General features: G+C 41.6%; 1 protein-coding gene across 3 annotated transcripts in view; it reads right to left on the reverse strand.

Moving 5' to 3' along the window:
- AKT3 (AKT serine/threonine kinase 3) overlaps window positions 1–13,505 on the reverse strand; it is a 187,266-nt gene extending 173,761 nt beyond the window's left edge. For 2 of the 3 annotated variants that reach the window (XR_008576244.1, XM_054819198.1), the window contains exons 1-2: window positions 13,086–13,505; window positions 757–911 (exon numbers count right to left, since the gene is read on the reverse strand). Coding sequence is in view for 1 of the 3 variants with exons in the window: in XM_054819198.1 (XP_054675173.1) it covers window positions 757–802 (46 nt within the window). In the remaining 2 variants the exon portion in view is untranslated. Of the gene's footprint in view, window positions 1–756; window positions 912–13,085 lie in introns of those variants that run through there. The other variant, XM_054819200.1, reaches the window with a different exon arrangement.
- Between the last annotated feature and the right edge of the window lie 4,649 nt (window positions 13,506–18,154).

Consider the following 18,154-nt stretch of genomic DNA (forward strand, 5'->3'; position numbering starts at 1 on the left):
TGTGCACAACCATAACCCAAAGCAGAGTAGCATGAAGCATGGAAGATTTCATCCAAAGTTCATTATGTGATAGAAATGCCAGTTATTTCTAGAGGTTTCCCATTTAAAGTTTAACATATAGCAACCTTCCCAAATTTGTAAATCACATGATGACACATTATAAAGTGACATCTCAAGAATTTACAGGAATTCAAATGTAACAGAAAATCATACTTTAGAGTGGCTTTTAATTAGGACCATATTCTTTAATCATATGGCTTCCAAGTTGGAAAAGTAATTAGGTGGTGTATGCTGAGCTTTATGTAAGTATTATGTTGATTTTATGAGGACAACCTGCATTTTTAATACAAGCTGAGCCACAGTGAGTGATTTTGGCATCTAGGAAGTTTCACACAAAGTATCGTACCCACAACAGCTTCCAGGCAACCTTCTACTGTGCACCTCTACTGCTATCTCTTGCAGCTGCCACAACAGCCTACTTAGTCTGATACATGGGTAACAACAGCTGCAACAGCAAGGTTAAGTGGGAATTACTGAGTTCAACTTCCTCTTCACTGCCAGTTACCCCTATAAACAGGGGCAGTGAGGGTTAAGTATTAACAAGACCAAGCCCTTAATAGCCATTAATTCCATATGGTCAGATTAGCTCACTGCAGACCAGAAGATAAATCAAGAATGCTCATACATGTAACCACGTAATGCCACCGCACACAGCGTACGATACATCAGAACTTCCTATTAAAAGGTAGAACTTACCCCTCTTCTGAACCCAGCCTTCCTTCACAATGGTAACATCGCTCATGATGGCTCCACTCTGAACCCCCAACTCAAAAGAGTATTTCTTTGAGTTATCAGCTTGTCTGTTTGTCTTCTCTTCTGCAGCTCTTCCCAATTTCTACTGATGAGTCAGCCTGGAAGGAAACATTAGGGAAAGAATTTAAGTATTTTCTGTTCTTCTCACTTGACAGCCAACAAAAAAGTCTTTGTTGATGTCTTCCAGTGACTGAGCTCATATTAAAAATCTGCCTTTTTTTAAATTAACCACATAACAGAATCATGTTTCTAGTCTTACTGCACATTTTCCATGAACATTGTAATACTTAAAAGAAGCAGAATGTGTTAAATTTTAAGTCGTACAGCACTTTTATAAAATGCACACAATAAAATTCTCTTGTACTAATGCACAGGATGCTGTTAAATGAAAGGGTGCCGATACCGCTTCACAGGTCCAACTCTGAACCCAGAGGAGCTTTAACCATTCCCACATTTGTCAGAATCCATGCAATGGACAAGTGGTTCCTCTATTATGGCTACACTGATCATATCAAGAATGCAAGAAAATAGAAGGAAAGGTTCTGTAAAGGAGCTTAAAACCAAAGCCTTAAGTATTAGGGATACGGTTATCCTCCTAACTGCTAAAATCTTTAATAACCAGTTTACCAGCCACGCAATTAGGCTTTTTAATGCTTGAATTATTAAAAAAAAAAAAAAAGGCTACAGAAATATAACATTCTTACTACTTCCACTATGTCTTCATTATAGCTAACACAAATCCTTAACTTACACAAGTTTTTGAAAAACAGCATCATCTGCAAGTAAACGAACAGAAAAACAGCTTCTTAGGAGTACAAATTCACCAAGAAAGCCAATGTTTATTTCTTTACGAAAAGAAGGAGTGCACATTCTCTCAAGGCTTTAAGCCAGGCAGTGACAAGAGCGCTCTTTTCCCTACAAGGCTCAGCTTGCAGGGAACTGAAGGGAAGTCAGCCTTGGAACAGAACATGTCACTCTGAGAAGCCACAACCCTCTCTTCTGACCGCCTCACTCCCAGAGTACCTAACAACTGTGAAAAAGAGATAAATAGCACTACAATCAAGTAGGAAGAGGAGCCAGAGGGCAGGAGAGGTTTCCTTTTGCCAGCAGACTGCCTTTCCCATCCATCCTTCAAAATAAAGAGAAGCGTTCAAATAATGCTCATCTAGAAAAGGGTGAGAAGCCAAGAAAAGGGATTTCTCTGATGGCGTAGGAACACCCTTCCACAGCTGTACACACAGGAGCACGCACGTACGCAGCACTGGCATGGAACAGGAACCCGCACACCAGTTCAGTACCATCAAATGCAGCACATACATATCTGTTCAGTAGATTGACCAACAAATGTAAACATGTGATAGAAACAAATACAGCTATGCTAGAAGCAATCTGTGCAACAAATGCATGGAGAAAGGACTGGGAGGTAAGCTGTTTTAATCCAACCAAGTACAGACTAAAAACTGAACCATTATACACATGCAAGTTATTTCTTATTTATCACTTTTAAAAGTGTGTATTTGCACCACACAGCAGCTAGATGGAAGGCTGCTTCTGTATGGATGCTGTGCTGTGCAAAATAAAACTTGGTATGAGTATTTTTTTCGAGCGGTATGCAACAAAAAATGCAGTACAGCTTGATTTTACAGAAACAGTGAAGTGTGTACATTTTACAGTTTTGCTATCACTATTTTTTCAAAACCATGCAGTATTTCAGCCGCATAAAAGTAAAAACCACAATGCTAAATTCATGAATACTGCGAACTTTAAGTAATATTGAATACAGTGCCTCCGAGACATCTCCACAGCACTGGCAGAGATGACAGTCAGACCTATGCAGGTGCTGCACCAGCCTTTCGCACTGGCATCACACCCTGTCATGTCCAAGAGGACACCGGACACCTGTGTGTGTTTATGCAACCGCACCCTGCCTTAAGACTTACGCATTGCTTAAGCTTTCATAAGAGTTAAAAGAAAATGTTCTGTACAAGGTTTTGGAAGGACACGAGACTGCTTCATTACTGTTAATTGATCTCACTAGCTTTAGCTGTTTACACTTTCTGTTACATACGCCAGTATAGCAGAAATAACCAGAACAAGCATTTCCACATCCTTCACCTAGTGTGAGAGTTATTTTCCGGGTCATACATTATCAGAACTTTTGTTTGCACGTTTCAAACTAGAGGTAAGCAAGTCTATCAGCTGTGCGTGGAAAGAGATCTGACAGATTAAGACACGCGCCTGAAAGCAGGCTGCAGTTTTGCCGTTCTGGATCACCGCAGCACGGTATCAGCTCTTATTACAAACACACAAATCTTTACAAAGCCAGAGGTGAGTGTCAAACAACTGTGACCTAAAAGCAGCTGTTCTATGAAGGAAGTGTAAGGACATTAGTATTTAAATATCTGACTTAAGTTCGATTTTCCTACAAGATTTTCATTGCATTCTTTAAGTGATCACAGGTGACTTTTTTCCAGCTATAAAGACAAAATAAGCAATGTAACACACAGTACTTAGCTTGGGCTGGCATATGCTGCAATATGTTTTACTCTTTTGGTAAATTTAATGTACTTTCCAATTTTGGTGTGTGCTTACGAAAAGTGCAATGATTTATTTTTATTGGTACAGACTAAGCTATAAGAAATTAACTTCTGTACTACGTAGCAATAATCTTGTCTGCCCACATACTGACCATTAAGTCCATGATTTCAGTAGACATCCAGTTTTAATGAATGAATTTATGCTTAAAGCTCCCTATTTATTCACTGATTACGATTAAGTTAGCTTTACTCAATCAAAATCTGATCTGTGGCCAATTTTCATGTCAGCCAGTGTCCCAACAAACTCAACTGTATGTCTGTAGGATTGCATCCCACCCATTGCATGTACTACTTTGCTGAATTTTGAACAAAACCCCCAAAATACAAAAATCAGATAAATATGGTTACAAAACTAATGATCTCCAGTTTGGCTTCACAATGTTACCAGGAACAACTTAAGTAGAATTATCAACAGTCATATGGTTATATTGATCGCTCCCTTAATGGGTAATTAAAAGTCAAGCTGAATTACATGGGAAGCTGAATGAGATAAATCAAAGCATTAAAAGACTGATGAAAATAAAGGTTATATGTTCACACTATACTTTCAAGAAGCCATTTGTAAGCATCTGTAGTATTATCCCTTATTAAATTCGTTTGAGGCTAAAAGCTGTATTCCTTTACTCTGAAAGCCACTCAGCAAAGTTCTAAAAGAGTAGACTTTTGAGAATTACTTCTTATCATGACAAAAACTGATCTTAATGAAAAACAGCCATACAGAAACCTTCTTCCCTGAAGATGTAATAAAGGATTTCTATAGACGTAAAGGAGTTGCCTAAAACACGGGGAACAAGAACTCTCACATGAAAATAGCATTTTATCTATAGTTCAACTATTTCAAGAAAAGCTACAGAAATGTTTATTCTACACAGCTGGCACAGAACTTAAATATTAGCAATCAACTCTGCTCTCCCAATGTGCTTCAAGTTTCAGCGGCCGGTATATAGTAATTTTTACAGTTTCCCTTATTGCTACAGGATGAACCCACAGACACAGGGAAAAAAATGTGTAAGAACTGAAGATATTTTGCATTCCAGCTGCTTCCTACAGGGAAAAACTTGACTTGTTTTTATATAAGTTCCAGCAACTGGAGAACAGGTTAGATTGGGGTCTTTTTTCCCCCACATTATCAAACAGAACTTGGAAGATACTTTGCAAACAGTATATTGTGTGTATTCTGCAGACAGTATCAGATAGTCATGTATATGCATAATACACACAAGAACCTATTCTCTGCATGCTTTATGGTGCAGGTGTAAAGATTTATTCCACCACAGTCAGTCACGTGCAGAAAACACCTGTGTGCTTTTGGATCTCGTAAAAAATAGTAAAATGTTTCCTTTCTTCTTTGGAAAGCTATTAAGGCACTTTTATAGTGTCAGATGAAACAATTCAGCACACTTCTGAAGAGCTAGTATTACACTTCTAAGTTCCTAGCTGTCGAGGTTGCAAAGGCGTCTTTCTGAACAAAGATTAAGCAGAAACTATTACATGCAACAGAGTTCCAGATCCCTCTGCCAAGGCTCACAGTTTTCCCAAGCCGCAGTGAAAACTAGCCAACACCTTTTCAGTTTTCATCTTGAACTTTTAAGAATAACAGCAATATAGAAAAGAACCAGCTCATTTCACGATGCTACCATATGGGAACTATAAGACCAAGCATTAAAATGAGCAATGGACGGTAGGAAGACACCTTTTCCTCAACTTGTATTTTTAAATTAAAGGAGGCTCTCATGCCCATCACAGCAGTCAGGTACCTCCACGGACCCAGTGGATGGGGAGAAGGAAAGAAATATCATCCAAGCAGAAGGACTAAAACCAGTGGTTCGGGTCTATGCTTAACAACCACTATGTGTAAGTGAATAATCATCGAAATTCGTAAGAACAGACAACACTCCCTTGGAATCTGGGCATCCTCCCATTTCCCCCGTGACAAGAGACAGCTGAGTAAAGAAGACAGTGCCCATAAATTCAGTGTAAATTGTATGATTCAGGTCTCTGTTGTAAGAACTTTCATAAACACAAGCTCCTACTTTCAACAATTTTGGAGCTGAGAAAAAACAGATACTCTCACATTTACCAACTCAAGTTACCAGGGAGAATACCAACAGGATCAGTTTCAGCGCCTCCAGAGACAATCCCTATAACTTCTTGTAGCATTATCAACTTAGTGATTCATCCAACCTTATTCTCTTAATATATAAGGGGAACTACCATTTTCCCTTTTTGCAAGTAATCATTTATTTAATAAAATGTTTGGGGGGGGGGGGGGGGGCAAATTAATCTGATTCACTTTGCCTGACTCACTGAGATTCTTTGGTCCTCAGTGTAAAGCAGAGCCAAATCTCATAATCTCTATCTCCTTATTTCTCAGAAGAAGTAACTGAAAAACTTTGTGCATGCACACACAAAACATACGCTACCAAAAAGAGCAGCTCTCAGTCATCCTCTAGTGGCTTCCATCACACACACATTTACTCCCCTGCTTTGGGGGCTTTTTTGTAGCAGATCAAGTTCTTAAGAGGTTTTCTCAATCTGAGTTTGAATCCTCCAAGACAACCAAACAGGCTGCAGCTGTGTCCAGTGCCGTTTGCAGTCACGGAGCAAGGAATTCAAAAGAGAAGGCTCTACACTGAAAACAAAGTTGTCTTTAGGATTGGAAGCTGAGATCCAGGTTTTATTTATATGAAAAACGCATGCATATCCTCTTCCCCTACCAAAGCTGTTATCTAAAGTCTGGTCAAACAATTAGAGGATATATTGCACATCATCAAAAATTACACAAAAGACTATGTTGCAGAACAGAGATTGCTACAAAACCTACGAAATCAAAACAGCCTATACTGCTAATGGAAGAATCACATTCAGTTGCATGCTTTGTCTAAAAAGTAGTATACAGGCTTTTACAAACTACCTATTCTGGAATTTTCGTTATATTTCAAATACAACAGAATGGATTCTGTCCCTTTCTATGGTCTCAGGAAGACTGACTGATTTAAATACTATCACTGCTTGGACTGAGAAAAGGAAACCTGCAGGCAGATAGTATTTCTTCAACTTTGAGTCAATTTAAAAAAAAAATTAAAAAACCCCAAACCAACACACAATAAAACATGAACTGGTTTGACAAGACAAAGAAATCGAAAAAATGGGATTATTAAAAGACAATAGATCCTAAATTTATAAAATGGTAATATTTACATACGCAAAATTAAGAGACCCCTAAAATTCAGATACCCCTAAATACTATGTAGAAATGTTCATACTTTACAAAATTTAAAACAAATATAAAAAAATTCCAAGATATCTCCATGATAGGCATTGCAAATATTTTTTAAACTATATTTCATAATAGAAGCCTCAATGTCTTTAAGAATATTGGTATCAAAAATTCACTCCTAACAACATTACTTCATAATCCTTGACTTGGAATAATGAGAAGGATAAAGGGAAAACAGCACTCCCTACACCTTGTGGTAAGGAAAACCAGCATGCTTTGGAAAAGCTAAATAGCTCTTTTTAAAGCATGCTTAACCGTATGCTTTGTGCCTGAATATTTTCAGTATTCTATTTTCACTTTCAGTATGTCAAAAAGCTCTACATAACTAATATATGCTCAGATAAGCCTAGTTAGGAGACTACAGGCACAGTAAAATATTAATACACAAGTTAGATGTTTTATTTAGCTTCTGCTACTGAATAAGTTTATCACCAGGAAAGAAACCATCATTCTGTATTTCTTTTCCCATTATAATGACAAAGCAAGTTATTTTAAGGGACAAAGGTATAATTAAAGTAAGGTGAACAAAGCCACCCTTGCCTTTGTTTACCAAGGTATAAAGGAAGTTTCTAAAAGTAACTAAATTGTTTCTTTAGAATCCCACGTGAAACATTAATAACCCATTGTTTTGCATTGTGTTTATTGACAAAAATGCTTTAAATCCTTTTTGTCGTCCCCCTCCAATCACATAAAACAATAACTAAAAATCAGACAGAAGCAGAGTGATAAAACGTATTACAGTATAGGTCTGAAATTTAACCAAAAAATACATTTAAAGTAGAAAAGGTGAAGGAAGGGCTAAAGTTATGCATCAAAAAAAAGTTACTGAGACGATGAACTCGGGAGAGTTTTGAGACCTAAAGGAAGTCAAATCAAGGATTAGCTGAACTGAGTATCACAACTATCACAATGTTATTCCGCTCAACACTTCAAAATACATGTAATAAATTTAACTTGCTGAGGATTAATGTAGGAATTATTCTTGCCTTTTTAAGACAAAGTTCCTTTGCCCTTAAAAAAAATAGTTTAGTAATGACTCAAACAACCAAGTAAATTTAAACCCAAGTTCCATATTTTGAAAACAAACTAAAATTGGCTTTCTACTTCTAGAATACTCTGAAAAAGGTAATCTAATTCTCAAAAGTTCAAAGAACCTAGAAATTCCTATTCACTCAGAGATGAGATATTTTTAAAGATATCTTCAAGATATACAAAATAAAGTTTCATTAAGCACATATATTTAACTTCTCTGCAGCACAACATATTGCATAGAAAAGACTGAGCACACTGTTGCAGATAATAAAAAACAGAAATATGTGAAGTGCCATGAGTAACAAGAAAAGGAAAATACTGAGATAAAAATGTGTTCTCAAACTATTAATATAAAAATGGGGAAAGTTCAATGACATGTCTACCAAATAGCTTTCTTTTAAACTCTTATAGTAGGATTTATTTATTATCTGGATATTGAACAAATTAAATTCTGAATTGTCTTGCAACAATAGGAATGAGCTTTGTGATTCCTTCCTCCAAAGCAATCAAACATTGCTGAACTGTCGAATTCTAACACTGCAATATGACTACAACATAATCAACTTCTAATCTAAAACCTTTGGATCTTCTTGCTCACCTTCAAAAAGCATTATTCTCATCAACTTGATCTGAATTTCCTAAGGACAGAAGGAATTCTCCACAACCTTAAATGAAGATTGTGTATTTTTCAAAGGTATACTATTGCTTACACACATTTAAGGCTAGATGCAGAGCTCACTAGATGAAGGTCTTTGGCAAATGTTATACAAAAAGCCAGATTACATGAAACTCACACGTACCATCTTAACTCTCTGCCTCAAATTGTATCAATCTATTTAGAAAAAGGTATAATAATTGTAAGAAAATCTCACAAGGCAAGCCACACCAATCACACATCTCGAGAAGCACACGAAATGCTCAGGGAAAAAAAATAATGTGTGTTGGTAGAAATTGTTTTACAAGATTGCTGGGACTCAACTGAGAAATACTGTATTAATTCTGTGGTGCTAAATGAGCTGTTACAACAAGTTTTTGACTGTTGGACACCGCCATTCCATGCCTACAAAAAGGCACCGGTAAGACCTTCCTTGATCTGCGTGAAGCTGAAGCTGGCTCTTCATCTCTGCTCCTCCTGTACGATGCACTCAAATAACTTCACCACATGGACAACGCAGGGAAGTCTGACAAACCATGCTGTCAAGTCGTTCAGACATGCATATGAAATATTGAGGTCCCAGTTGCATTCTTAAGGGAATTTAAAAATTGCTGCTGTTCTTTAGTCAGGATATTACAGTGGGAAAAAAAAAATGAAAAATATCACAGGGCAACAACTTGTTCTTAATGCTGTATTTGATCAGTATGACTAAAACTATCTGAATGGCCATACTTAACATTGATCTACAGCTATGGAACAAGGACAAAATGCCAAATAATCAACTACTATACCCTTGCATTTTCTTCAGTCTTTTTATTAGTACATATTAGTGGTTTGTCTAAACAGGCTTCATTTTTAAATACTTTTCTTCATATAGGTAGCCCTAGTCAAGATGAAAATATAAACCAAACTTTAAAGATTACTTTTTACACTATGTAAAACACTAAAAAGTTAACTTTCACATTCAATGTTTTATTATTTGGCAGTAGTTTTTTTGTTTCTCTGGTATTAACAGATTTTTTTTTTTAAACACTTTGAATCAGCTTTTCAATTTATTATGTAACTTGTCTTTAGAAAACAATCTTTTCTATACCACAGCAACTTGTTGCAATGAAGAGTAACTAGTGCAACACATTTACGAAGGAGAACCGGTGGTACTGGGAAGGTCTCTTCTGTAGAACCAGGAAGAAACACGCTGGTGGACAAGAGAGATTCTCACTGAAAACACACCTTTCCTCACAAACAATGCGAAACTCCCTGAAGTACATGCTGTGCTGGAAAGCATCCCCTGCCTCCCCCCACAGTATTCTTATTAGGCATATCCTAACAGAATGAGAATCTCAGATGACACAAATTAATCTAATATTCTAGAATAACTTTAAAGGGCACTTAAGTTGGTAGTCTTTTCATATAGAAGACGGTACTTAAAACAGTAAGTGGGTTGTAAATTTCATACAAACACTGAAAATAAATGCAACACTTTAATGTCAAACAAAACTCATGGATGCACACATCTAACTATTCCTCTCTTCTTGAATTGTCACTGTTGGTTGCAAAGGGAGTACTGCATATTTTGAACAGAATGCTTATTTTATTAGCTGGGAAAAAGAGAACAGAGGGCTTTTGGTATACAGACAACTAATATAGCTAAAAAACATACGGTTACAGTATGGTGCATTACTTCTAAAACAAATCAATTTATTTATGCATTATCCATATCAAAATGGAAGTATGGTACAACAAAGTTTTCACTCAGTGTATTTCAATGTCCTTCCACTCTCCAGTGTCAATTAAAATTAGTAGTATGCCCAAGCCATAAAAATGCCAAAGAACATTGGGTCTCTGTTGCAAAACTGAAGGAAAGCTAGGCTATCATGTCACCTCCCCCGCTGCATTCACAGCACAAAATGAAACTATAACCAAGCATGGTTATAAGAAACAGTATCTTCTTTATACTAGGCACAGAGATTTCAAATGTACTTGAACATGAACCACTGTAGTAATGGTGTCATACCCTCCAAAACAATTGAGTATTTCAAAGTTATTTAGCAAATAAAGTTTCTTGGGTATAGAAATGATTATTCAATTGATCTTTCTAAATTGGGAAAACGTGCACCCAGAAAGTGAAAGAACAGTCAATCAATCACTGCTAGACAAATTCCAAGTAGTCTGAAGGATCTTTTAGTTATTACACAAACTTCAGACACATGCTGTTTCAAACTGTAGTCGGAAGTCAGGAGACAGTTTCTGGTAACATCTTGCAAACAGAAGCTTGGGTTACAAACAATAGCAGAGCTCCAGTAAGTATTTTTGGGTTTAAAGAAACCCACCAAACTATTTTCCCTTTCACAAAGCATTTGTTACAGTATCAAAACCTCAACATTTTCTAGTGCAAATTAATGCTATCCAATCCTTAAAACTGTATCTACTTCAACTGGGGCAAAATAAAATCTAGTACCTGTCTGAATTCCCATCAACTTCCTGTAGCATGGCAGCATTTTGCTTAACAACACATCATCTTCCCTTAAAACGCAAAACAAATGAGGGAGTAAGACAATGAAATACTGCTCTCTGTGAACCTGTTTATAAAACTAAGGACACCACTGAATTTGTTCAAACCTAGTTAAAGTAGGAATACACCACAGAATAAACTGTCTAAACAAGACAGTCTTAATATTACCTGTGTGTACACACACGCCACGCACTTACATTAGAGAAAAAAATGAGTTATTCAAATATTATGTGTAGCCTTCTAGGAAACAGAGACAGTTTCTTATCTCTTTAGTTTTTCTTTGGCCCTTATTTGAACTTGACTTACTGGTTGCATCCAACCAAAATATATCCACATGGACTATAATTAGCAATCTAATCCAATTAAAGATATTGGGGTCAACTTAAAGGCTCCTGTCAAAAAAACCAAACAGTCCTACAAACAGAATCTTCTTAAGTAGTACACTTACTTTAAAAGTCAAAATAAGCTTCCTTCCCTATCTCATGTACACTCTTTCCATATTCCCGTGCAGAACAGCCAGAACTGGCCTATGCAGAAGCTGGCAGAAACAAGAGATCACACTTAAAATGTTACTTCTCAGAAGTTTAGATCTACTTATTTGCATGCTTCTTGCCTTGAGAAATAAAGACCTCCATATGCAAAATGTGGGGAACCATGTTTGCCTATTAGCAAAGTTTTAGCGAAATCTAAACAAACATGAGCAGAAGAGACTGCTCTAAGTTTCTTCAGTCCTTCAGTACTGAAAAAAAAAGCTGGCAATGCAGGTATCGGGTATAAAATATTTTTTTGTAATGAAACTCTTAAACAGAGGCTAAGTGAATCAAGTCTGAGACACGTTTTCATAAAATCGATGAGATGATGTAGGTATATAAAAGTAGCCAGTCAACTAATAATTAAAGAAAAAAATTATAATAAAGGTCAAAAGAGATGAAATTATTTATTCCTTTTCAGCTGTAAGAAAATAAGATTTTAAATTTTTTTGACATACACCCTTTAAATAACGTATCATGGGAGAACATGAAAGAAACAGCACCGGCTATTTCATGCCTCTTACATTCCCATCCAAAAGTAAACTAAGAAGCGCAGCTCACATAAAGCAACCAAACAGCCTACAAGCCTGTTACTGCTCGTTACATCACGATCATTTGCATTCAAACTACAATACGTAACAGCGTGATCCAATAACTTTTTGTTCGGAGGCGCTGTACTGACCCGTCAAAACAGACCCGCACCAGCCATCGGCACAATTTCCGGATGTGTACCTGCACAGGCACCCCGGGGCACCCCAGGCACGTGCGCTGCCGCTGCCTTACCCCACCGCAGCGCTCGGTGCTCCCCGCCCCGCAGCCACACCTGCCGGGACCCCCCCCCCCGCTGCCGGGGCAGGCCCCGCGGGCAGACCCCGCCGCAAGCCCGGCCCGACGCCCCCGCGCAGTAACGCGGCCGGTAACCCCTAACAGCGGGCTGCACATCAACTTTGGCATGTGGGCCGCGGCCTCCATGATGGCCGGGGCGGGAAGGGGGGGGCGGGGGGGCGGTTTGTTTACTTGCAGCCAGAGCCGCCGCCGGCGGCAGCAGCAGCAGCAGCAGCAGCATCACTTGAGCGAGGCGCTGCCATCAGCGGCCCGCCGGCCGCGCTGCTATTCTTAGCGCGCGGGCACACGCACCCTCACGCGCACACACACACTCGTGCACGCAGAGAACTTCCCAGCCGATAAAACCTTGACTACTCTCAGCGCCGGCACCCCGCCTCACGGCCACCCCCAGCGCACGCACGGCCGCGGGGAGGGGGGGGGGAAAGAGATGGGGGTTGGCGCGCGCGCCCGGCGGGGAGGGGCTGCCGCGTGGGAACTGCCGGCCCCGCGCCCGCGCAGGCAGCGCCCCCGGGCGCGCGCCCTGCCCTGCCCCTGCTCCCCCCCCCCCCGCCCCGTTACATAACCTCTCCCCGCCGAAACGCCCCCTCCCCCCCACCCCGCCCTTCCCCACCTCAGCCCCGCGCCGCCGGGAGGGCGACCCCCCCCCCCCCCCCTTCCCTCCCCATCCCCTCCGCTCCCGTCCCGCCGGCAGCGCTAGGCCACGGGCGCCCCCGCCCCGCGCTCCCCGCCGCCCCCGGCCGCGCAGCGCCGCCGCCCCGCAATCCCCTTGCGCGCCGCCGCCCAAGCGCCCCGCCGCCGCCCGGCCCCTCCCGCCCCGTACCTGCAGAGGCGGCGGCGCCGCGGGCGCTGCTGCGGAGCCGGAGGGCGGCGGCGGCTCCGGGGGGAGAAGGGGAGGGAGGGCGCCGCTGCCTCCTCCCCTGTCCCCCCGCCGGGCTCGGCGGTCCCTGGCGGCCGGTGTCTCCGCGGGGGCGGGAGGAGGCGGCTCCGGCCCCAGGGCGCTGGCGGCGGCGGCGGCTACATGGAGCTGCGCGCCCCGCTACGCAGGGAGGCGCCCGGGCGGGCAGCGCGGCCGCAGCATCGATGCGCGGGGTCAGGAGGGCGGCGGCGGCGGCTCCCCCCGGCGCACTCACCCCGGAGCCGCCCGGGCCCCGCTCTCGGCTCCTCCCGCCGCCTCCGCCGGGCTCGTTATTGACTTTCAGGAAAACTCCCGACGTCACTGGCTCCCCCCGAGTGTTTCCCCCTCCGCGGCGGCGGCGGCGGCGCCATCCCCAGCTCTCGCGAGAAGCGCGGCGGGGACGGGGGGGGCCGCCAGACAGAGCGGGGGGAGCCAGACAGAGGGGGGCGGCTGAGGTGAGGGTGCGGGAGGCGGGGGGCCGGCGGCAGGCGGCGGGGGGGGGGAGCGGGGGAGGCGAGGCAGCCCGCCCGGCAGGCAGGGGCGAGAGCCGAGCGGAGCGGCGTGTCCCGCCGGGCGGCGGGTGGGAGCGGGAGGATGGATGCGGGCAGCGGCGACCGCGGGCGCTGCGCCGCGCCTGGGTCTTTCCTTTAGGCTGAGTCCGATGCTGGGGGCCGGTGCCTGCCAAGCCGGGAGACCGCCCGCCTGCGGCCGGGGAGCAGCCGCGGGGGGTCCTGCCCCTGGCACGGCGAGGGGCCGCGGGGACGGAGCTGCCTGCCGCCGAGGAACAGCAATCCGCCTGCCGCTGCCCCTCTTCCCGCTGCGGCTGGAGTTTGCAGCAGCACGTCTCCTTGCCAGACCCGTATATACATCCCGAGTTTTATTTCCTTTGTTCTCGCACTCATGCATTTACATAGTCCCTCATCTTGCCTTGGTACCCGGAGTGGTTCACTTAGCTCTGCAAACTCTTCCAAGAATAAAACTACCAGTTACACAGCAGGAAGCTGTAATTCATCCCTTGTTGAAGTGTTTAGTGGACGCACCAGCCTCAAGACTGCTAAATTATCTGCAGACTTTGAGTTATCCCAATGGGTAGGCAAACATCTAGAGAAACCTTACGCCGCCGTTCAGTTCATCGGCTGGTGACTCTGACATTTCCCGTTGCCACAAGCGATACAGAAATGTAACTAGTGCCAACAGGGCAACTGGGTCATGGGGTGCTGAGCGCGTGGCGTTCTGCTTGCTTAGCGGTGGTGCCTCGGAGGCTGCACAGCGTGGCAACCCCCGGCCTGCACGCTGCTGCACCTAAAGCCAAGCGTCACCCTCAGCTCTAATTACAGCGTGAGGTTCACAGGTATGGTGCCCTCGACGGTTTATTTTATGGCTAAGTGGCTCTGTGTCTGCGCGTACATACATACATGAGCTTAATGCGTGTAAGTAGGCACGTAAGTAATGCACGTAAGTATCATTTGTGGTTTAAGTAATGGGCACAGATTAATTTTTGCATACATGCATCTATTATACTTGCCGTCGTCACTGACTTCTGTCAGAAACTGTTACTGCAAAGGGGAAACAGATATTTCTGATTGCTTGAAATAAAATTATTTGCAATGTATTTGTACTGGGTCAGTACAGAATTTATTCTAAAAATGGACATGAAGACTTTCATCAAAATTACATTTTAAAATGAAACAAAACAAAAAATGTTTCTTTAGGACATACCCCACATTTGTTTTTTAAGTTTTCCTTCCTTTCACATCCCACCTTCCTCTACATCCATTAGAAACATCAGTCCTCCTTTTCCCTGTGCCGCTACAGGGCTTCAGAGAGACTTTTCAGAGGATCTGAATAATCATATGAGTTGGCACAGGACTGGAAAGTTGCCTCCAGGGGCAGTGAATCCTTTCCCTGCTGTGGCAGGCAACCACACCAATAATCCCATTCATAAATCTGCTGAGTTTCCTCTCAGAACTATGAAGTCTGTTTGCCGCACTGTTCTTACTAGCAGGCTGCAGCCTAAGCTCTCCGTCCCCTTAATTCTGAAGAAAAGCAAAATTTATTATGTATTTGATTAAGACATCTTTTTGAAAAAGAAGTTAAAAAGTACCTTGCTGAGCATTACTTCCTTTCCCAGAATTTACCATTCGGTCTTCCTCTTTCTCAGAAACGCATTACTAAAGTGAGTATCTTACCAACTATCAATGTTTACGTAGAGTCATAGTATCAATTATTTAAACGTGTTTATTCACTAATGTCTCCTTTGATCGTTGTTGCTATGCTGCTCCTGAAAGGCTAAAGATGTAGGTCGTGGAACGTGCCTTCTCTTTGCTGCCATTCCTCCGAAGGACCCAGGACCTGAGGCAGCATGAAAGCTGCATGGGCAGTAGCTGACAGACTGGCAAGCAACTCTTCAGATGCCAAATGTCGAGTGTGAAATCTAGGCCCACAGAAAGTCGTGGTATTTGATATCAGTCAGAGCGGGAATTTATGTTGCAACCCTGCTATATCTTTATCTCTGCCACTAGCAATCGTAACTTTCTTATTAGTATATTTGTCCAGTTGATCGTTTTAGTTTATTTCTCCTAATTTTCAAAAAGCCACCTATGAGATGCTTCTTTTACAATGACAGTAAGTTTGCTTAAATTTATAAATAGCTAATCAGTGTAAATCACCCTGGAAAATCTGACATAAAAGCACATTTGGTTACATCTAAAAAGAAAAAATAAACATGCACTGAGGTAAAAATATTTTTATTAAAGAGGATAACACTTATCTGCAAGAAAAGATAGTTTTCTACATTTTTATTTTGTTACAAATTGCTGAAAAAGAAACGGTGGGCTGAAATCTGTCATACTGATCTGGAGACTAAACATGTATTTTTTTAGCAATACTAAATTAGGATAATTTTATCTATACAATATGGACAACTGTTCACGGACAAATGTGGGGTTTTTGCTCAATATGACTTGAAAATCAGATTCACCGTCATCTTACTCCTTAGAAATGGAATATCATTGCTCTGTTTGTTACTAGCTACTCCTAAGTTTTTGATGCTGCTCAGCCTTCTATATCGACCTCAATGTGCTGAATCTAATCTCTCATTTTTTTGTATGGACTATTAAATGCACTGTATAAATAAATGCTACTGTGCAACAGTTTTTATTCTATTTCTTAAAGCATAAAATCATTTTACTGCTTAGTATCTCACTCCAAGGCTTCAGAATGATTTGTTGTAAAGAGTTAATCACCGTAAATTGGGCAGAAATGACCCCTTGATTAATAACCAAATAGTGGCATACCTCTTTCAGAAATAACACGGCTGTGATGTACATACCGTGAACATAATGAGGTTGTAGGTTCTGCAGAAATGACATCATTTTCAGATTAATTACAATGTGACATGAATTTAATGAACATATTAACAACATATGCTAATGAAGAAAGTATTGCAATTCACATGAGAAGAACAATAGGATTGCATGTAAATTCATGAGAAAATGGGAACCCCCAATGTTTTATGTTCCAAATACAGAATCATGAAACAAACTGAATAAAGCCCATTCCTTGACATCTATACCGGCACCACCAAGAAGCTTGATAGACTTTTATATGGTCACTTGTAATCATGATTTCACCAGAAACCAAAGGGAAAACCTAGACATAATCTCTATAAATTCTGTCCATTCTAAGGCAAAAAAGGATGTACCCCTTGTTTCACTCTAGCATGCTTATGTTAAGTGTTAGCGCTACCAGAGTGATAGGGTCTAAGACTACCCAGATATACATCCTGAAAAGAAATAGTTAAATAGGAGAGGAGAAGATTCTGCCTGCACAACACCGGTTCTCTCTGCCTCTACATATTACATCGCCTTCGGTTTAATTTCATTCCTTGTTCCTCACGCCAGCTAATAAGCTTATTTCCATGTAAAAATGCATTTAAAAAAATAAATTAACTTGAAGCGTAGCAATTTTAAAAAAAAAAAAAAGGAAGAAAATAAGGACAGTAGGTTGGATGACAATCGCTGGTTTTAAACTCCCTGTCACGGTCTGCCTTGTTATTCTTTGAAAAGCAGACACAAATATCAGTAGAAACTGACTGACAGGAGAGCAACGAAATTTGCCCTACATAAAGTGCTCTTTAAAATATATATTATACATTTCGTTATAGTGAAGTTAAAGTGTTGCCTGCAAAAGTCGTGGCTTAAGTGTTACATGTATGTATAGTTCTCAAAAAGCTGAAACATTATTAGTGAACTTAAGTTCAGCTGCTATAAGGGGTGAACATGTTCAGCTTATGTTGAGCTGTGACTCTGGATTCTCTGCATTGTCGTAGGCGCACACAGACACTTCAGGACTTTAACCACCGCCACCCAAATTGTAATCTTCTCTCGTGACGATTGGATTCCTCGCAACAAGAAAGAGCTCATTGTAAAGCTGCAGAATTCAGATAAGCCATGTAGGAAAAACGTGGGCAAGGGATGTTGCAATCCACTGGACACTGGGAGGAAACGGAACTTACCTGTGGTCAGTTGGATTTTACAGAGCTTTGGTTTTTGTGGTTTTTTTCCTTTCTGTCACATTCACTTCTAAATAATTTTATTGCTTTAATCTATTTCTCCTTTGTCTTCACTCTCTTTGAGTCTCAATTTCTTCTGCCTCTGAGGCTGTCTCAGAGGGCAATATTCGACTCCATGTCCCTGGATATCTGTGATGTGTTTGGGTAAAAAAACATTAGAGAGTCATTCATTTCTTTCCAACATATAAAGAGTTGAGGAAAAAAAAATTTAAAAACCCACCAACCTGGACTCTAGGCTGTGTTTTGCTAAACACTCCACCAGTTCCACGAAGCTGCTTCAACATCAGCTGTCAGTGGCCAGCTGAGCTGACCCACGATGCTGGGTGGCTCCCACATATATTGTAAAAATACATGAACTGTCTGGGCACAGAAAGTTCTCCTTTCCACAGATGGTCACAGTTCATCAGTGCTTACAGAAGAT

The sequence above is a fragment of the Grus americana genome, chromosome 3 (assembly GCF_028858705.1).
Source record: "Grus americana isolate bGruAme1 chromosome 3, bGruAme1.mat, whole genome shotgun sequence".
Classification (NCBI taxonomy): domain Eukaryota; kingdom Metazoa; phylum Chordata; class Aves; order Gruiformes; family Gruidae; genus Grus; species Grus americana.